The sequence below is a fragment of the Delphinus delphis genome, chromosome 9 (genome assembly GCF_949987515.2).
Source record: "Delphinus delphis chromosome 9, mDelDel1.2, whole genome shotgun sequence".
Taxonomy (NCBI): Eukaryota; Metazoa; Chordata; class Mammalia; order Artiodactyla; family Delphinidae; genus Delphinus; species Delphinus delphis.
Window position 1 is genome coordinate 100911675 of NC_082691.1, and position 21131 is coordinate 100932805.

The following is a 21131-nucleotide window of genomic DNA, read 5'->3' on the forward strand; positions in this document are numbered from 1 at the left end:
GCAGTCTCTGCATAAACCACCTGTGGCTCTCACCACTGCACCCATCGGGTATCATTACCTCCATTTTAGACTTGAGGAAATTTAGGCGTCAGTGAGTTATGTGATTTGCTGGAGGTCACACAGTAAATGGCAGGGCCTGCATCCACATGGAGGAGTGATGCCACGGGTTCCCGCCGTACCCTGCCACCTTGGAGGCGGTACCCATGGAACAGGTGGGGCCAGTGTTACTAATGCTGCCACTTTAGAGCTTGAGAAACCAAGAGGTGGTTTCTTTTGCCATGACTCTGAGGGAACATTTAAAATTAAACCCAAGTGGGGCTTCCCTGGTGGCGCAGTGGTTGAGAGTCCGCCTGCCGACGCAGGGGACACGGGTTCGTTCCCCGGTCCGGGAGGATCCCACGTGCCGCGGAGCGCCTGGGCCCGTGAGCCATGGACGCTGAGCCTGCGCGTCCGGAGCCTGTGCTCCGCAACAGGAAAGGCCACAACAGTGAGAGGCCCGCGTACCGCAAAAAAAAAAAAAAAAAAAAAAAAAAATTAAACCCAAAAAGGCCACGCAGGGGGAGGAGGAGGTGTCTGAGCCTTTGAGTCATGGGGGGATGAGGTGAGGCCTCCACGCCTCCAGCCACAGGGAGGAGTCCCCTCACATCCTCTTCTCAAGTAGCCAAGGCCACGGCAGGGAGCTGACCCGTCCGGGAACAAGGACCAGAGAGAGAAACTTCACAGAGTTGAGTCCATGAGAGACGGGGCCTTCCCATGAGCAGAGGGGGCTGCCCCGCAGTGGCCAGGGCCATCTGGGAAGGGTGAATCCCCCATCCCTGGGGCTGGAGAGAGGATCACTCCCAGGGGATGCTGTGGTGGGACCCCAAGCGGGTAAGGCTATGAAACCAGCCATGCTCCTGCCCCAGGGACCTGTGAATCTGGGCTCAGTCACTCCACCGCACCTGTCCATGCTGAGCTGGAGGGGACCGGCCGTGTCCTCCATGTTCTCTCCCCCATCCCTGAAGGGATCCCCTCCGCATCCCTTCCTACAGAGCATTGCCTTTGGGCAGCCTCACGGCCCCAGGGAGGGGAAACCGTGTATTCCTGCGCCAGCCCAAGAACACAGCTGCACTTACCGGGGGCCAGCCAGCTGGTGGGAGGGGCACGGTGATTGGTGTCACGGTCTGGGGACCCCACCATGTCCTTCTCCATCACCACCTCAAAGTTAAGGATGAACATGATGACAGCCCCATCTTCGTTCTTCACGGGCACCACATCGACCAGGCACAGGAAGCAGCTCCCTGCAAAGCGGAGACACGGCCACTGTGCTACCAGGCGGAATGGGCCCCCAAAACCTGAAGGGGCCTGTCCACTTCTGCCTCCCCCACGGCTCCCACACACAGTCCTGCCCCTTCTCACCATTGCCTCCTGCCCCACCCCCTCCTCCTGCCACCTGCCGGCCAGAGCTGCTTCCCTAATCTGGCTGCTCCAGCTTTCCGCTTTCAAAGCTCTCCCTTTCCCTCTCTGCTTGCCTTGGTTCTCCAGCCCTCTCTCCCGATGTGCATTCTCCTCACACTGCCTTCTGCTCCTTTCTTCCTGGGTTGTCTCACCTTTTTCCCTATCCTCTCGCACTCTATCTTTGCTTTTCCTCATGCAAGGCAGTGCAGCCTGGAGGTTAAGCCCACAGACTTTAAGCCCAGGATCTCAGGGTTCAGATCCCAGCTCTGCTGCCTTGTCATTGATGCATTTTTCTTACGTTTTTAACCTCCCTGTGCCTCATTTTCCTCATCTATAAAATGGGAACGATGATAATTCGTTCCTCATGAGTTGTAAAGATTAAATAAGTCAACACGTGCCAGCTACCTAGGGCAGTGCCTGGCGTGCGCCGAACACTAGAGACAGGTTAGCCATCACCCTCTGTCTCTCTGTCTTTGCTCCTCTTCGTTCGTACCCAACTGTTGTGTCATCCACAAGAAGGTAAGTTCAGAACTTGAGAGCAAGAGCTTCAAAACCTTTACAGCAACTGGGCATTGCCGCAATACCCAAGCATGTGATTTTTGTACTTCACACAAGTATTGGTCTGTGACACGTCAGAAACAAAACTAATCCTTTACCAGAGTTGAGAGGCGCTGCTTCTAGATCTTTCATCTGTCTCTCGTCTTTTTCTCTGTTTCTGATTTTTTTTTTCCCTCCCAATGTCTCTCTCTGGCCACCAGGCCCCCTATTCCAGCTGCTGTCAGTTCACCAGGCCAATGTACCTGTTCCACCTCTGCCTTTGACCAGCGCACGGCCCCCACACCCTCCTCTCTGCTGATTTCTGAAAGAGACCCTGGTGCGCTCTCAGGCTCTGCCTAAGGCCCAGCTCAGAACCCCCGCCTCCAGGAAGCCCTCCTTGATGCAACAAGAAGGCGCATTAACATTCTGTTCCTCCATGGACCTGATGGGGACCAAGCATGTTCCTCATCTTCTCTTCCCAGGGCAGAGACTTCTTTCCTGGTGCTCATCTGTCTTCTCTGAACTGCCGGGTCCTAACTCACCAGCGTCTGTGTCCCCTCTGAAGGGCCTAGCACCCAGAACAATGCACCAGGGAGCAGGCGCTGGCCAGTGGTGTTGGTGATGGGGTGGGGCTAACGGCGGGGGAGGAGTCAAGGACCAGGGCTGGTGGAGAGGACATGGCTGGGGTGAACTGAGTCAAGGCCAACCAGCTGGAGGGGCCGACGGCCAATGAGCCCTGTGGGCCAGCCCTGGGAAGTGCAGCCGCAGGTCCTCCACAGACCTGAGAAGGCCAGGCGTAAAGGGCCTGATTCCTAGGAGATGCTGGCCGGGCTCCGGGGCGATTGCTATAGGGACAGGGCCGAGAGGGAGCGGCAGGGGAGCAATTCTAACTGCTGTGGGATTAATCTGGTGGAAGGAGATCCTCTGAAACCAACGGAAACAGGATGGCACTGGGATGAGGGGAGCTGGGCCAGGGCAGGGGCTGGCCAAGAATTCTCTGCCCTACCCCAACGCCCTTCCACTCACCGCGTCCCAGGCCCTCACGGCTTGGCCCACGGGACCGGAGCTGGGGGGCTCTTTCAGGGTCTCTTTCCAGTAGCTGCTCCTGTCCCCTGACCTCCAGCCTCTGACATGGCCCGGCTGAAACACTGCCGTGGTGTTGGGAGCTGCAGGAGGCCGGGCCCAGCTGGAGACCGTCTGGCACCTAGACAGCCCGCCTAGAGTTTATGCCCTAATATGGTGATGGCCGGCAGCAGCCTGAACAGGGACCGGCCCTCATAGGGACTAAGGAGAGGCCAGAGACCAGGAAACCGTAGCCCTGGAGACCCCCCCCAACACCCACCCCCTGGGAGCCCAGCGATCCAGGCCCCTGGTCTTGGTTCCTCGCTGGGAAACTCGTCTCACGTAAGTCCAGAGTCTGGAACCCTGATGAGCCCCACCCTGCAGGATGGCCTGGGGATCCTGCCCCCAGGGCACGGCCTCAGGATTCTGAACTGGAGGCCTCAACACCCCGTGCCCACTTCAGTTCCAGCTTCTCAGCAAGAGAGGCCAGAACTGCATTCTGCAGCCTGGACAGCCCAGGACCCTGACATCCCAAATTGTGCCCCCCTTCACGCCAGGCCACAGAAACTCCAGATATAAGCCCCCTTACGGCACAGGCCCACTCCCGGCCCTTGGACACAGACACACACTCACACACGGAGCCCCCTTGGTCCTCTCCCTTGGTGGACATTCAAGGAATTTTCCCTTTCAAATAACCCTGTAAAAGCCCTTGTTATACCGAAAATGTGAACTGGAGCCCTGCCTGATGGCTGGGGGGAGGCGGGGTGTTAGGCTCCAGCTACTATTTTCGAGTGGCCACGAAAGGAAGGAAAGCGGGTAGCCCCAGGTCAGCCAGGGCTCCAAGAGGCTCTGCCTCCCGCCCATCCTGCCTGGCTGGCTGGGTCTTCCGTGAGCTTCCCTAGCTCTTCAGCCAGACCTGCCAGGGGACTCCATCCCATCACTGGCTGGAATTCTGGCGGGGGGGGGGGGGGGGTCCCTGAGGGCAGCTGGAGGTCAGCAGGCCAGGGGTGGGGCACAGGGACAGCCAGAACTGAGCAGTGGCACATCGCGGCCTGCAGGCACCGGGGCTGTGACCTTCACACAACTCAGCAGAGAAGAAATGTTCAGAGTCAGTGTCTGGGCCGCCTCCCCGGAGCCCTGGGCTGGCACCGCACGCCGGGACCAGTGCCTCGCCCCCCATGAGCCCTGCTCCTACGTACCCCAGACCCCGCTCATCCCTCTGTTCCTCTCCTGCCTCCGCCCCGCCCCACCCCCGCAGAGCAGCTCCGCGGAGCAGAGGCTGACTTGAGCCCAGAGCTGGCGGAGGCTGCAGTTCCGCCGAGAGCCGCTCTGTGGCAGGAGCGGCCCGCGCTCCCGAGACAGCCGGAGTCTGGAGCGCCCGGGGAAGGAGGGAACGGGGCGCGGAGGGCCCCTGCCCGGCCCGCAGAACGGCTGTGGGGCTCCCGGGCGCGAAAGGGCGGGGCACAGGCTATGGAGTTAAGTGGCCTTTGCTCATTGCATCAGAATGACTTTGGGCGAGCCACCTGCCCTCCTCCAGCCCCAGGGAGCTCATCTGCAATACGGGACGATGACCACGCCCCACTGGGCTGGAGGGATGAATGACAGAACACTGTGAAGCCGGAGGGCCCAAGGGAGGTTTTTTGTTTGTTTTTGCTTCTGTTTATTTGCGGGTTTTTTTTTTTTTTTGCCACGCTGCGCAGCTTTCGGGATCTTAGTTTCCCCGACCAGGGACTGAACCTGCGCTCCCTGCAATGGAAGCGCGGAGTCTTAACCACTGGACCGCCAGGGAAGTCCCCCAAGGGGCATCTTGGTAACTGGAGAAGGAGGAGAGGGAGAGGGCCGTTGGGCCAGCCTGGCTCACGTGGCTGCTGCTGAAGAACACCCGACTCACACACCCCCCACCCCCCACCACCCCCCCGACCCCAGCCCCAGCTGAAGACATCCGGGCACCCAGCCTCGGCCTGCCTCCTGGGCTTGGGGCACCCTGGGCCCTGTGAGAATGAAGACCGGGAGAGGAGAGGTGGTCATGGATTGACAGCCCCACACAAGGACAGGCTCCTCTGCGCCTCGGATCCTAAGGGCCGCAGAGGTCATGCAGCTCACCACAGGCCACTGAGGAAGGGGCAGGGGGGCAGTGGGAGGGCCCCAAGGGACCAGGTCTGGCTACCTTCCAGGTGCAGCAGGTCCAGTTCCTCCTGACCCCGGGGAAGGGAGCATCTTCATCAGAACGCAACGCTGGCTTGCTTTCACCTGGTGCCAACCCACACCCGACAGTGCACCTGGGGCACCGTCCCTGCCCTGCACCCCAACCCACCCACGGTCCCAAACCCAGCTGCCCACCTCTGGGAACCCCTGGCTAGTCGCCAGGCAGGAGCCGCCGTCGGCTTTCGCGGGGGCAGGTCTTAACTCTTGGGGCAGCACCGGGCAGGTGGGGAAAGGGAGGCCTGCGGGTGACCTGAGTGTCCTTGGACAAGCTCCCCAGGTCAGAATCTCTAGTGGCTCATCTGCACACTAGGTGTCATCGAGCTCCTTTGCAGGGGGCTCTTCATCCCCCTGGAGTATTCACTGAGCACGCGCACGTGAAGCGTTCAGGGCCTCATGAACAAGACAGGCGTGGCACCCACCCTCACGGAGCCGGGGAGTCAACAGGACCCCCAGTTTGGAGTCCGGGATGAGTTGGCAGAGAGAGGGGTCCTGGGGAGCTGAGCCGAGCTGATCTGCCCCGACCCTCAGGAGACCTGGGCGATCGCTGTGTGACTGTGGGCAGGTCAGCCACCTCTCAGCTTCAGCCTCCCTGTGGGTACTGCAGGGACAAGTGACTCGTGCTCTGGGTACCAGATGAGATGACAGATGGCCTTGTGGAAGCATTCAGAGCTGTAACGAGGCAGGGTGCTGGGTCCTTGCAGGGAAGGTGACCTCGGGGAAGCAGCCATCCTCGCCCCCGAAGCTGTCCTGCCCTGCTGGGGCAGGAGGCTGGGGCTCCAGTTGGCCTGTCCGCCCCCAGGCAGAGGCTGTCTCCGACGGCAGCGGCCCAGGGCTGTGCAGTGTCAGGTTATATTTAGCCTGGTGGCGGCGACAGGAAGATGCAGCAGGAGCTGCTCCTGGCCAGGGGCCACCGTGTCGCTAACGTCGCTCTCTCGGGCAGTGGGGACCTAAGGAAGGCCAGGGACACTACAGGCCCAGGGGACAGAGCGGGGGAGCCTGAGAGGCCAGCCAGTGAATGAGTGTGCGCGTGTATGTTCGTGTGTGTGTCCGTGTGTGAGAGAGAAAGAGAGGCCAATCCTATCCCCATGGCTCCAGGAGCTGAGTGGGACAGACTTCCCCAGGAATACTCACTTCAGGGCTGGGGCTGGGGAACCACGATCCAGACCCCAGCTCACACAGAAGGAGCATCTCCAGACAGACCCTCCATGAGCCCCTCCAGCCTAACACCTTCCCAGAGATTTATGGGGCCATACGGAGGGCCTCAGGGCCTCTGTGGGTCATCCAGGTGCCTGCCCAAACCCATTGCATGTGGCCTGTCTGTGCTACCTTTCCCAGGGGCCACTGTGATGGCCTCGGGGGAAGAGCTCTTTCTAGAAAAGCTCTGGAGCTCAGCCCTACTCGACCTCCTTCGGGGCTGCAGCCTCACAGTCTGTACACTGGGAGTCACAGCCCTGCCCCGTTCCGAAGCAGCCCCGGGAAGGTGAAACGAGGCCATGTTTATTCGGGGAAAGCTTCCCTTACGGCACCGTCACACTCCCCACCTCCCTGAGGCCTCCACACTTAGCCTCCCATCCCCGGACACGCAGGCTGGCCCCAGTGCCCCCTCCAGTGCACCCCAGCTTCACAGGCCCTCCCACTCCCCACGGCCCCACCCCGCTTCCTTCCAACTCCTCCCATCCCTCTAGGCCCCCGAAGGACCCCCTCTACAAAGATGTTCTCGGCAGCTCCATCTGGCCACAGGGATGTCTCTCGCTGAAAACTCCTCCAACACTGGCTCCTAATGAGAGAGCTAACTGTACACTGGCTTCTGGGGGAGCTTCCTCCCTCTGCCCAGAGCCGGAGGCCTGAGGCCAGCGTCGGGCTGGCTTCACGGGACAAACTGGGTGAACAGGTGTCCAGTCGATCATGGACTGGGGCAGGGACCTGCCCGGATGGCAGATGGGGACAGGGCCATCTCCCCACTCTTTAAGCTCCCTTTAGATCCAGGGGCACTGACTGACTACCCTTTCAGGACAGGATTGGCCCATTTCAAACCCACCCTGAGTCTGCACAGCAGTCAGAACCCTCAGAGGAATGAGGTGGCGTCTTCTGCTGAAGCACTATTCAATCTAGTCAACAGCACGGAACACGGAGGCTGACGGCCCAGGAATCCGGGCAAGGGGGCTGGGGTATCTCTGAGCCTCAGACCCCTACCAGCCCTCTTCTCTGTGACCCTCACACAGCCGGCCACGGGCAGCAAGGGCACAAAGGGCCGAGGTCCGCTAGGGGACAGTGGGGATCCCTGCCCTCCTCCAGGGCCCCGCAAGCTTCTAGGGTGCCGCTCCCACCTTGGCTCCCGGCATACCCCAGAGGGCCTGTCCCATCGGTCACCCAGTCGGCCGCAGCTTCTCAATCATTAATCCGAAACTTGCAATCCCTCCCTGACTCACCCACCTCACAGGACTCCAGCAAATAAATACAAGTGCATGTGAAAGCCTGCTGAAAAGGCAGATGGAACGTTCCAACGTCAACGCATATGGCAATGACCCAAACATACACAGAGGAAACCAGCGTTATTCGCAGATGATAGGATCATCTCCCTAGAGAACCAATAAAATCAACAGATAAACAATTAGAACTAGCTCATGAGAGACTTCATCCAGTGAGGCTGCCAGATACAAGATCAGCCCCCTCTCCACCAGCAGAAGGCTATTAGAGTAGGTAGTCAGAAATAAGATCTCCTTCGGGCTTCCCTGGTGGCGCAGTGGTTGAGAGTCCGCCTGCCGATGCAGGGGACGTGGGTTCGTGCCCCGGTCCGGGAAGATCCCACATGCCGCGGAGCAGCTGAGCCCGTGAGCCGTGCCCGCTGAGCCTGCGCGTCCGGAGCCTGTGCTCCGCAACGGGAGAGGCCACAACAAAGGCCTGCGTACCGCAAAAAAATAAAATAAAATAAAATAAATAAATAAGATCTCTTTCATAATAGCAACAAACACTATGAAATGGGGACTTCCCTGGTGGTCCAGTGGTTAAGACTCCATACTCCCAATGCAGGGGGCACAGGTTCAGTCCCTGGTCGGGAAACTAAGATCCCACATGCCTCATGGTATGGCCAAAAAAAAAAACACAAAACTATGAAGTGTCTAGGAAGTGACCAAGAATGCACAAGGTCTCTATGGGGGAGAAAAAAGAAAACCTTAAACTAATAAAGGATGCAGAAACCATCTGATAAATGGAGAGACGCTACAGACTCTCAGATGGGACAAATCTTAGAAGGATGTCAATTCTCCCCAAATTAACCCATAAAACCAATCTAGTTCCAGTCAAGATTCTGGTGGGGTTTTTCTTCCCAGGAACTTGATAAACCTTCTCTAGGGTTTGCAAAGGAGAAGAGAGGTCCACAAATATGTATGTCAACCTTTCAAAAGAAGAGCAGAGAGGGAAGATTTGCCTTTCCAGATACCAAGACATACTAACTGCCGTATATTTTTAATATGGTTTTGACGCAGGAACAGACAAATCGTTGGAACAGAACAGAGAGCTCCAAGACAGACGCATGGATATACGGCAAATTAACCAGTGGCACAGGTAGCCCCACAAGTCAACGGAGAAGAACAGGCTGTTTACTAGATGTGTTGGGAAAATCGGCTCAGTAAACAGAAAAAAACACACCTTGATCCCTGTTTGACACCACAGACAAAGGTAGGGTCAGGATGGATTAAAGACCCAACTGAGAAAGGTAAAACAATTAAGGTAACAGAAGAAAATGTAGACCTCTGCAACCTCAGGACAGTGAAGGATTTCTTAAACAAAACTTCAAAAGCATGAAGAAAGCTAAAAATCCATGTATTTGTTTGTATCAAAGTTAAGAATTTTTGTTGGATAAATTTGACAGACGACTGAAGGGGAGCAGATATTTACGAACTCTTGATTCAACGGGGATTAGTATCCAGCATACACAGTGGATATTTAACTGTATGCATTTGTGTTTCTAGAATCAATAAGCCACTCTTGCAGATCAACAAGAACGAAAGACAGCAGCTTCATGGAAAAGTGAGCAAAGGATATGAGCACGGAATTCACGGGAAAGAAACCTGAACGGCTGCCTACACGATGTTCGGACTCACATGAAATCAAAGAAATGCAGATTAAAGCAGAAAGATATCACTTCCACCTATTAAACTTGCAAAAATTAGAAAGGTGGGTAACGCCACGTGTGGCAGGATTGCAGGGGAATCCCGTGCTCTGCTCAGGAGGGTGGCAACAGATGCAGCCCTGCTCAGGCACAGCCGGACAGTACTTAGTTGAATTAAGTGTTCACATACCCTGGGATCCAGCAGTTCCACCCCTGGGGGGAAATCCCAAAGACATCCTCACATGAGTCCCAAAGGGGCCAGGCATGAAGATGTTCACTGCAGCATCATTTATAGAGACAACCTGGAGGGCCCTCCCCAGGAGAGTGGACAGGTAAAACGACGGGGGAGCACACCAGAGAACACGGAGCTATAGGCTCAAGATCAAGGAACAAGCTGGCTGGACTTAAAGGCGGACTCCTGTGCAACAAAAGTGAACACCAGAATACAATATATAGCACATATCATTTACATAAATTAAACCCATATGCAGTCAGACAAAACACACGTTTTGCAAGACCATATGCAAGCAACACATTCACAGGAAGTACATTTGAATGGCTGCCTAAGGGGAGGGTAACGGGACTGGGGAGTGAGAAAAAAGGAAAAGGAGAAAAACCAATGAGAGAGAAAGAAGAAACCCGTAACACAAACACCCCTGGTTTCTATGATTTGTGGAAGAAGCGGGAGCTGGCCCAGCAGAAGCCCGTGGAGAGAGGCAGAGAGGCAGGCCGGGGCGGAGCAGGGCACAGGGTGGTGGCCGTAGGGAACAAGGATGCTGAGACCCTTGGTCAACTCACTTCCTTGGTTGACTAGAACCTGCGGCCACATGGGTGACGCCCTGCCTGATGGCGAGTAGAATGCCAAGAGCCTCGGCACCCGACACTGCTTTGCACCTACCCTCTTATCTGCCAAACCTCTCCCAGCAGTACGCGGGAGGACAGGTGTTTTGATCCCACTTAGCAAATGAGGAACTGCAGCTCTGGGAACCCAAGCTAAAAGCCAAATTTCCTGGGGCTCTGAGCCCATCATGACCCCAACGGGCCCTCTGGGGCAAGACAGCCTGTGCAGTGGTGTTCCGTGTTGGGCAGGACTCGAGTGGAAAGAGGAAAACTGGACTGGAGTTCCCTCTCAGGTACCTGCCAGCTGGCTAAGACCCCTTAGCCTTTCTAAGTGAGTTCGGCACCTGTAAAATGATGGCGACGAGGCCCCATCTAAGGACCACCTGCCACAAAGCATGCGTCCCAGCTTGCAAACTATAAGTGCAGTCACAGGGACTTCCCTGGTGGCACAGTAGTTAAGAATCCGCCTGCCAATGCAGGGGACACGGGTTCAAGCCCTGGGAAGATCCCACATGCCGCGGAGCAACTAAGCCCGTGCGTCACAACTACTGAGCCTGCGCTCTTCAGCCCGCGAGCCACAACTACTGAGCCCTCATGCCGCAAATACCGAGCCCATGCGCTACAATTACTGAAGCCGGAGCACCTGGAGCCCGAGCTCCGCAACAAAGAGAAGCCACCACAATGAGAAGCCCGCGCAAAGCGAAAAAGACCCAACACAGTGGGGAAAAAAAAAAAAAAAAGGGCTTCCCTGGTGGCGCAGTGGTTGAGAGTCCGCTTGCCGATGCAGGGGACACGGGTTCGTGCCCCGGTCCGGGAGGATCCCACATGCCGCAGAGCAGCTGGGCCCGTGAGCCATGGCCACTGAGCCTGCGCGTCCGGAGCCTGTGCTCCGCAACGGGAGAGGCCACAGCAGTGAGAGGCCCGCGTACCGCACACACACACAAAACAAGTGCAGTCACAACAGTGAGGGTGCCAATGAGTGCAGCTGCCACCACCCCCTCCTCCAGCTCTGCTCCCCCATCCAGCCCTCCTCCGTCCATCTATGAGGCAGGAAGGCTGAGAATCCCCAGATGCCTTCCCTGTACCCCACAATGTCCCCCACACGGCAGGGGTGGAAGACTTGCAGCTCTCTCAGTGGCCACCTCAGGCCACCTTCCTCTGGCCCCAATAGCCTCCCCATCCTCTAAGACCCCTCCCAGCCCTGGCATTCTATTATTCTAAGGCTTTTCACAGAGGGAGAGACCGAGGCCCAGAGATGGGAAGTGATTTGTCCAAGGTCACACAGCAAGTCTATAACTAAACCAGAAATTGCTCCCAAGGCTCTGACTCCTGGTATAGGGTTTCTGCAACACAGCACACTGCCCACCACATTCATTCAGTCCTTCATTCAGTGGGAGCATGAACTGAGCTCCCACTATGCAACAGACACAGAGATACAACAGAGAACAAAGCAGGCCGCTGTCTACCCTCCCAGAGCTTCCAATCTAGTGGGGGAGTCAGACACGGCAGCCTTGCCCAGAACTGTACGTGAGGGAGATGGTGGGTTAAAGAGAAGACGCTGCCCAGCCCTCAAGGTGCTTCTACTCCAGTAGACACGCGACCAAAACGGAAAGAAGTCCGTTCAAGGCCAACCACAGTGCACAGCGTGGAGATCTTTATGGGCCCCTGGACTAAGGACAGGAAGGGACTTTAGGGGGACAGCGGTTCATCCAGAGCCTCTCCCACACTCATCACCTGTCCCAAGTGTCCCTCTGTGCCCCCTCTTCTGGCCCTGACCCCATGGGCCCCTCCCCATGTCAGGGAGGAATGATTCTGTGAAACTCCTTCACACTGAGGGCGAGCTATTTCCACACTCCTCCCTGCTTACAGGGGAGGAGTGATGAGAAGAGAATGTCTTTTTTTTTTTTTTTTTTTTTTGAGAATGTCTTTTTAAAGAAAAAGGTTCGTTCTCCACCCAAGCTAAAGGTTCCCAAATAGAGGCATTTCAAGCACCCTCGGGGAAGATGTTTAATCGTGAAAGGACTTTCCTGGACCCCTTGAAGTCCCACCACCCTGGAAGCCACCACTGGGCAGAAAAGAGGCTGAGGTGAGGCTCACCCGGTCTCACACCCCCATGCTGGCCCTCCTGCTGCCCACGGCCCCCCTCCCCAAGCCCGAGGCCACTGTCAAGATCTGCTCCCATCCCAGATGCCTCTGCACAAATATTTACACAGCTCCTCTCAGGGGCTACGGCAGACACAACACAGAGGAGCCACCCGCCCGACACTCTCCAGACCCCAGAGAAGGCCAGGAGCGGCCCACACCCTCGATCCTGGCAGGCCCGCCCGGCCCCCAGGGTGGGGCTGGGACAGGAAGCCCCCATGCAGGCCAGGGCACCCTGCTCCGGCTCAGCTGCCCTCCCTGGAGCCACGGGGCGAAGGCGAGGCTGGGCTCGGACGCAGCCCCCAAGCCCTGCTCCCGGCCACCATGGTGCAGGTGTGCGCACCTGCCGGACTCCTGACCAGAAGGCCCGAGGTGGAGGGGCCCCTCGATGGCTTCCCCACCGCCCCTAAGTAAAGTGCTGCCTGTGTCTAACCTCATTCCTCCGGGGCTCACCCCGGCCTGCTCCACCTCAGGACACAGAGCACACGCAGGTACCAGCCTCCATTTGACCTGCCTGCCAGCCTCAAAATACCCAAGGGCTCCTGCAGCAGCCACCCTGCCTGCTGGGGGCCTGGGGACCTGAGGATCACAGCTTGGAGGGGACAGGGCTGGGAGGGGAGGAGTGGATGTCTGAGCTTGGGGCCGTGATGGAGAAGGGGGTGGTGTGGGAGGGTCACAGTGCAGAGTCAGGTTTCAGCGACCAGGGAGGAGGCAGTGAAATGGCCTGGGGTGCGCGGAGAGCCACTGGCGCCAGGAGCACCTGCGCAAGCACCTGGGGGGCTGAGGTCCGAGTCTGGGGACCACAGACCAGTGGGTGTGGGGTCACCTCTGGGGCTCTGGCTCCCCATGGGCTCTGGGGAGCACGCTGGCCCTCTGTCCCCACCCCTCCCCCAGCCCACAGCTCAGCTGTTGCAGCGGGGGGCCCTCTGACCCTGTTACCATGACAACCGGCCTGCAGCTGGAGTGGAGAAGCCAACAGACTCTTCTCTAGAGACACCCCCATCCCCACCCACGCACAGCCTCCCAGGGACACAGGGACATGGAGACCGGGCCAGGACAGGCAGAGGTACGGGGAGCCAGACAGAGACTTGGAGATGGAGCCCAGAGAGGCGGGGGCCACCGGGGCAGAGGGAGAGAGGCAGGGAGGAAGCCTCGGGGGTACTGAAGGGGGGGAAGAAGACAGCTGCAGGGAGAGGGAGATGCAGACCGCGGGGGACAGAGCCGGCAGGGAGGCTTGAAGCAGAGACCACGGGCACAGGCGGCCGCTGAGCGTGGCAGGGGCGGGGCAGAGAGGTGGGAACAAAGAGCAGAGAGAACACGAGGGCCAGAGGGCAGGGGACCTCCCGAGGCCTGGAAGAGGAGGGGAGCGTGTGAGGAGAAGCCATGGTGGAAGGGCCCGAAGCCTCCCCGGGGCAACGTGGGAACGCAGGTGTGCACCAGCATCTCTTGCCGCCGAGGCACAGCCCAGAGCCCCAGGGGATGCCGCCACTGCCAGCCCCAGGCTGCGGGGCCCTGATCCCAGCTGCACCTTAACCCCAGGCCTGACCTGAAGGAGCACGGACACGGGGCCAGTGAGGGCCCGGCACCTCGCGTCTCTCCCTCCAGCCCACACCCCCCAGTCTGGCCTCCCCACCTCCCAGCAGTCCCAGCAGCTAAATAATGGGGCTGTCTGGCTCCAGGCCCTGAGGCTGCACAGAGCTAGGCTAGAGGCACCGACACAGCACAGCTGTCCACGGTGGTGCCTGCCAGCAAAAGGCCCCGCCTCCTTCCCAGCCACCCACCTCCCTGGGGCTAAAGCCCAGGGACCTGCTCTGCCGTGGCCGGCCCAGGCAAAGACCCTGAGAAAGGCCTGGACAGAAACAAGAGGTGGCATTGGGCTTCCTCACATCTACACCCACACACACACTCACACTCACACACACACACTCACACTCACACACACACACTCACACACACACACACACACACACACACACACCCCCCGCCCGGGTCAGGCACAGAGATCTGCCCAAGGGACTGAGCAGAGGGAGAGGGAAGGGAGGCAGAGGAAATCTGTCTGCACCCGAGGCCTCAAGTGCCAGGACAAGTAGCGGCCCACATAACCTGAGGGCCAAGGCCAGCCTGCTGGCCACCAGGAGACACCTGATCCCCATGGAAACTAGGTGAGAGCAGAGAAGGGGGCAGGCCGAGATGGCTGGCATAGGACCTTCTGGGTCACAGCACCATTTGGAGCAGTAACCTGGGGTGGGGAAAGAGCTGGAACTTGGGTGGGAGGCCTGGGTTCTAGTCCCACACTCCCTCCACTGGTTCGCTGGTAACTTGACCTCTGCTGCTCAGTGTTTCCATGTGTAATTTGAGTGGGCTAGATTAGGTGATCCTCAATGTCACCAAGATTCCATGAGAGCACCTCTGCGGAAGGGGTCCCACGGCCATCCTCTCCCAAAGGAGCCAGCCTGGGGCAGGAAGGAGGGAGGGCAGCTCCTCACACACACTACAGGGAAGACAGAATCACCCAGGCCCCTGCCGCCGAGGGGTCCGGTGGGCACACTATCCCAGAAGTAGAAACGGGCTCAAGGCAGTAACCAACTTGATCCGCATCACAGAATTTCTGGTGTTAGACCTGAACCCAGGACGTGTGCATTCACATTCTTCTCATGACACCAATGGTTTGCGAACTTTCAAAATAAAAGTGCGCGTAGAGTAACGTGCAGTTTAGAGACGTACCTGCAACCATTCTGCCTCCTTTTTAATACATGACAGCAGAGCAGACTGGACAGGGCTCTGATCGGACAGACAGGGTTCCATTCCCAGCTCTGCACTCTCTACGGAAGTTTCTTAGTTTTCCTGAACTTCAGTTTCCTCAACCACAAAATGCAGAAAAAGTAGTATCTACCTCCCAGGGTTGTTGTGAAGATTCCATGAGATGATGCAACTGAAACATTCGGCCCAGTGTCCAGCGCATAGAAGGCGCCCACTGATATTAGCTAGTACTAGATAGCCAGGCAGATATAAAAGCACATCTGCTCTGATGAAGGTTCTGGGGGGATATCAGTGAAGAACCAGAAAGGAGGCCCTGCCTTCAGAGTTTGCATCTAATCTCCCAGCCAGAGGCCCATTTGCCGTGAGCAAACCCTCTTCCACAGGTCCCCAGTGACTGTCCCCAACTCTGATTCTGTCCAGGGATCTCACAGCTGGGCACCCCTGCAAAAGCAGGGTCATCAGGGCATGTGATCCTTTGCAGCCAACCCTGAGCACAGCATACAGGGGAGGTTCCAAGGGACAGGGCCAGAGGCATACGGGGGCTGCTGGCTCACTGCCCCCAGGAAGAGACAGAGAGCGCTGTCTACATAAGGTAAGCTTGCTGTGGGCAGGAACCTCCTCTGTCTTGAGCACTGCTCCATCTCCAAGACCTTGCTGCACCTGGCTCACGGGGTTCGGTAAATGCTCATCAGATACACACTGGTGAGCGACAGGGTTTGGGCACCGATGGGCAGCCCTGCGGCACCTTCCAGAGCCCCCTCCCCAGCCTTCTGATACCTGCAGGTCCCCCCAAGCCCTGCGGCACTGCCCTCCCTGAGCAAAGGCCACCCCACCAGGGCAGGGGCGGTGTGGGAGCAGCCCCGCCCATGGCTCTGTTTATCCGCTCGCCGGAAGACAGCGCAGCTGGGCGGGGAGGCGGTGGCTGAGCAGACACCTGGCGCAGGAAGGGGTGGCGGGCGGGGTGCTCAAAAGATGGGACAAAGGGAACTGAAGTTGTGGGGAGAGGCACACACCTCCCGCCAGGTGCAGCTGAAGAGCAGAAGAGAGAGGGGGCAGGAGAGGGGCGGCAGAGAGCCAGCCAGAGTCCTGCAGCCCTTCCCCGCCTCGCCCTCAGCGACGACTCCCCAGACCAGTCAGTCACCTGGCAGAGGCGAGGGTAGCTAGAGGCCTTGTGGGCGGAGGTCGGCGCCCAGCCACCGGCCTGGACTTCCATTACCTCCATCCATGCACGCACCTGCCATCCCGGTGCTGCCGTCAAACTCCAACCCACCTAGCTCAACGTGCCCACATCTGCCCAGGGAGGAAGGAACCAGAGACTCCAGACCACAACCAAGCAGCCCCTTGGGGACCCCGTAAACCACCCCACCAGAGTGCTCGGGGTAAAGAGAGCCAATACCCAGCCCGCGCCTCCCACCTGGCGCACCCCATAGGTCCCTGCTGAGGTCACGCCCCCCTGCAACAGGCCGGAGCTCCGGCCAATCGCCGGCCGCCCCCACCCCACCGACCCCGACCCCCACCCCCGGCCTTTCGGCCCGGCCCCGCCCCGCCCCGCCCCGCCCCGCCCCGCCCCGCCCCAGCCCGCGCCTACCATCTTTCCGGTAGAAGGCGATCTCCACTTTGCGCTCCTCCGCGCCCAGCAGGGCCTGCGCGATCTGCGCGGCGGCACGGCGCTGCGTGCGCGGCCCGTGCAGGAAGTCGCAGGTGCACGGTCGCTGCATCACCTCGGCCCGCGAGTAGCCGCACAGCTCGCAGAAGCCGTCGTTGCAGTAGATGACAGCGCAGTTCTCCACCCGAGCGTTGGCGATGATGAACTTGCGGCCTGGGGGGCGGGGATAAGCAGGCACGTGAGCGGGACCCCTGCCCCCAGGGTTCCCAGCCCTTCCCCGCCTTCTCTTGTCCTACACAGTTGCCCGCCCGGGGACTCCCCGCCCCAGGAAGCACAGCGGGCCTGGGGCCCCCAGCAGGGGACGAACGCAGCTGTGCCCCGACACAGGTGCTTTGGCCGGCCCGGCCCGGCGGCGCGCCCCCTCCCCCGCCCGGCCCGCGGGCTGGCTGCGTGGCTTCCCCCGGGCGGACCGCCAGCGGCCCGCCGCCCCCTCCGCGCCCGAGGCCGAGGCCAGCCTTGGGCGGGTGTCAGCAACGCGTGTCAGCAGCCGCGGCGGAGGGATAAACACTGGGCCTGGAGAGCCTGAGAAGGGCCAGAGATGGCGGCCAGCATTCCCTTTGCACCGCTCCGGCTTCTCTTCCTGACCCCCGCTCTCTAGACTGGGGGGCGCTCCCTGGGCACTCCTTACCCCGGGGACCCCTAGGAAATCACTCCCCCAAGTATCTGTGGACCCTGCCAGGTCAGTACTTCCTGGGACTTCTGCGACCCCTCCAAGGGCAGTCAGGAGCTGGGGAGTGGGCGCGTCAAAGAGGATGAGGGAAGAAGTACCACGTGAGCACCTACGATCCTTTCTCTCGTTTAATACTCTGACAACCCCATCGTTATCCTCGTTTTGTAGATGAAGAAACTGAGACTCAGAAGAAGTTCTTGCCCTCATCTTGCAGCTTGTAAAAGATAGAGCCCGCTTTCCAACCTAGGCCTGGCAGCTGGTGAGGAATAAGCGGGGCACTGGCGGAGGCCCAAGGTCATAGGGAGCAAGGAGACGGACCTGCAGCTCCAAACCCTGGCAACACCTGGAGCCCAGCCTGGCCTGAGAGAGGGGCCCACTTGTAAACAGACCCATGAAAGCGGCTCTCCAGGGATGTGAGGCCTTCCTCAGTTCGGCCCCATCAAGGGGAGGCCCCAGTGGACCCACTGCAGCTAGACTTGGCTCGTTCCCTCCACACATGCCCCAAGAGCCAGGCTGGTGGGTGAGCAGCAGGCGGGCGGCAGCCCCAGCTTGTGCCAGGAGAGATGCTCTGAGGATAGAGGTTTTTATAAACACAGAAGTTTCCGGCCACTTTGGCCTTTCATGCTGGGGCTTTGGGTAGCAGTCGGAACGCTGCCCTCCCCCTTCCTAGTGGGCATAGCCCTCAGGCTGCAGCCCTGGGCAATCACATGTGCAAGGCCCAGGCTGCTGCACCTGGATCTGGCCTCGTCCTGCCTTCCCCTCCCTTACCCTGGCCTCCAGGAAATTACTTTTTTGAAGTTGGGTCATCTTTAGGTCAGTTCCCCAGGCCCCCCAGAACTCTCGGGCAGCCATCAGCCCCACAGGCAGGGCTCCCTGTCACAGGAAAAGACTCCTGACTGGGCCGGAGGCGGTCCCTCGTAGCAGCCACATACCAGCCATGTACGCACCATCTTCAGAGAGGAAAAACCACCTGGGCCCCGCTCCCAGGCCTGGAGAGGAGAGTGAGTTTCTTCGAAGGCAGGCCCCACCCCTGCCACCCCCCCACCACCCCGCCTCCTTCCCTGAGCTCCTAGAATAAGCGAGACAGAAGGGACCTGAAAGGCCCCTCTGGCCGCCCCCTCCTTCCCAGATTCGGAAGAGAGTCACTCAAGGTCACGCAGCAGTCAGTGGCAAGGTGGGGCCAGAGGCAGGCCCCCAGCCTCCAGCCTACAGAGCCTCCCCGAGCCTGTGGGAGTGAAAGCCCCGGCCTCACTGCCCTCCACCACCGCAGTCTCCTCCCCCTCAGGATCACCCTGTTCCTCTGCTTCAGACAATGCTGCCCAGCGCACTGACCCCTCCCTTCCCCCACCACGGTCACAAGCACACGTTGTCCTGTGCTCACAGGGTCATGGGCAAGGAATGTCACCCCCTCCCAGAGCCCTTGGCAGTCACACCCACCAGGGCACATACAGCCTTGGGGACAAACACACGCATGCCAGGAGGGTGCAAATACCCACACACAGAACATTCACCTAGCCTGGGACACTTCTGGAAGGCTCCCCTACCAGGCCAGCATTAGGGCTGCTGTAGTCCCCATAAAGGGGCTCAGGACAGGAAAAGCAACAACATAGGGTCATCGCCTGGAGACTGTTAGGCCCCTAAAGCCCAGCTTCAGCCCTGGCTCCCTCTCACCCCAGGGCCCACAGTTCCCAGCTTTGTCAAAGATACCTCCCCACCGCCCGTGCAGGGTCAAAGGCATGGATGACACACGGACACCCCACACACACCCAAGAGCGTGTTAGGCACTGACCCTACATACTTGGCTTTCAGTCTCCGGCAACACAGTCTGGACGGGCACATGCACGGTACTCTTCGGGGCCCACAGTTTGGGCCATATACATTCTCCCCTTCTTGCGTCCACACAGCCCCATTCACACATCCAGGCACCCAGAGTTAAGGATACCTGCACACTCCCATCCCACCTCCCTTCCCTGCACACTCAGGTTGTCACATACACACACTCCCCGGTCCCGGAAACCTAAGCTGAGCTTCCTGCTGCGCTCCCCAACACCAGGCCCCTTGGCCCCAAGCCCACGGCACCCAGCACCAAGCCTTGACCCCGCGACCCCTGGCCAGCGCCTTGGGGTCACCAGCCCCCGTAGACTCACTAGCAGGACGCACACGGCCCGGGCACGCCCCCCCATTCACACTCTGGAGAGCTCGGCCCGCCCCCAGAGCCCCCTCCCCGCCGGCCCCCTCCCCCACTCACTCTGGCCCTCAAACTTGCGGATGATGGTGTCCAGGAAGGTGTTCTGCGGCGCGACGTGGCCCCTCCGCACCGGCATCCTGAGCCCATGGGCGGGCCGGGCGGACCCCCACTCACCCCGGCCCGGCCCGGCCCAACACAGGCTTCCGGTGGCCCGGCCCGGCCGTGGTCCCCGCACCCCGCGGCCAGGCAGAGCACGGGCGGGGCCCGGACTGGGGTGCGGGCGCGGGGTCTCCGCTCGGCGCCGGCTCCGGACCGTGGGCCCGGCCTGGAGCTGCCTGAGCTCGGGCCGCCCGGCCGCCCGCACACCTGTCTGCCGGCCCCAGCCGAGCCGCGGGCCCCCTCCGCCGCGTCTCCGCGCTGCGCTCCGCCTGCCCGAGCGCCGGGCTCCCGGCTCCCGCCCGCTGCGCCGACAGCCGCTCCGGCGCCAGCGGCTGGGGCTGCGCCTGCTGCTCGGCCCGGCCGCGGAAGGGTTAACGCGGCGCGCGCCCCTCGGGCTCCGGCCCCCGCCTCCCGGCTCCCTCCCGCCCGCCGCGCGCCCGCAGCGCCGCCCTCTCCCCCCACACAAGCCGCGCGCCCGCCCTTCCCATTGGCTGAGCCGAGCCGAGGGCTCCCCCGACCCCAGCCCCTCGCTCAGCCCAGGAGCCCCCGGGACTCGCGCGCCCCAAGAGGGGGAAGGGGCCCTTAGGTAGGGGAACCGTGAGGACAGGTGCGACGGCCGGCTTTGAGGCGGCCAAGGAGGAGCCTGGGGATTCCGCCCCCGCCCCGCCTCCCCCCCCTCCCCGCTGGAAGGACCGAGGGACCTGACTTGAAGGGAGAGGGCCGGTCCTTTGTGCCCTGGTCCCCCACCGCGCCGAGCACGGGCTCCTGCACACAGCTTGCGCTCAGTGCCCGCTGCAGGTGATACGGGCGAGGCCTGGGCCCTGGGAAGACGAGCCCAGGGTCAGGGGAGACCCGAGAAATGTGAAGGGCAAGACAATCTGGGGGCCTAAGGCCACCGAGATTTGAAAGAAGGGTGGGTGAGATTTAGGAGGGGCACGTACCCAGAGCAGGGGCGCCCGCCACCCAACGCGCGCGCACACGCACACAGAGCCCTCCCTGGGGTTACTCCAGGCCCTTCTGCCCAGAGCGGGACATTGTGACAGGAGTTTCAGCCTCCTAGCCTCGGGATCAAAGAGAGGCCTCTGAACGCGAGGTTCCAGCCTGGGGATCCCCTTGTGCGAACGGCCCGCCCTCCCTCTGCTGCGCGGGGCCAGCGGTGCAGGCCCAATCGGCGGACTCGGGGCCCTGCGGCGCTGCGGCGGCCCAGCCCCTCGGAAAACCCTGGCCTAGCCGCAGGCCCCTCCCCGCGGCCGGCTGGCTCACTCCAGCTACAGCTCCCTTATTTAGGCAAGGAGGCCTGAGGATGCTCAAGGGCAGGCAGGGTGTCTGCCTGCCGCCTGCCCACCGCCTGCCT

General features: G+C 60.3%; 1 protein-coding gene across 3 annotated transcripts in view; it reads right to left on the reverse strand.

The window, feature by feature from the left end:
• KCNH2 (potassium voltage-gated channel subfamily H member 2) overlaps positions 1–16866 on the reverse strand; it is a 30152-nt gene extending 13286 nt beyond the window's left edge. The window contains exons 1-2 of one of the 3 annotated variants that reach the window (XM_060020064.2): positions 16683–16866; positions 1116–1280 (exon numbers count right to left, since the gene is read on the reverse strand). In XM_060020064.2, the coding sequence (XP_059876047.1) occupies positions 1116–1280; positions 16683–16812 (295 nt within the window). In that variant the 5' untranslated portion in view covers positions 16813–16866. The remainder of the gene's footprint in view (positions 1–1115; positions 1281–16682) is intronic. The other 2 variants (XM_060020061.2, XM_060020062.1) reach the window with 2 other exon arrangements.
• Positions 16867–21131: the final 4265 nt, after the last annotated feature.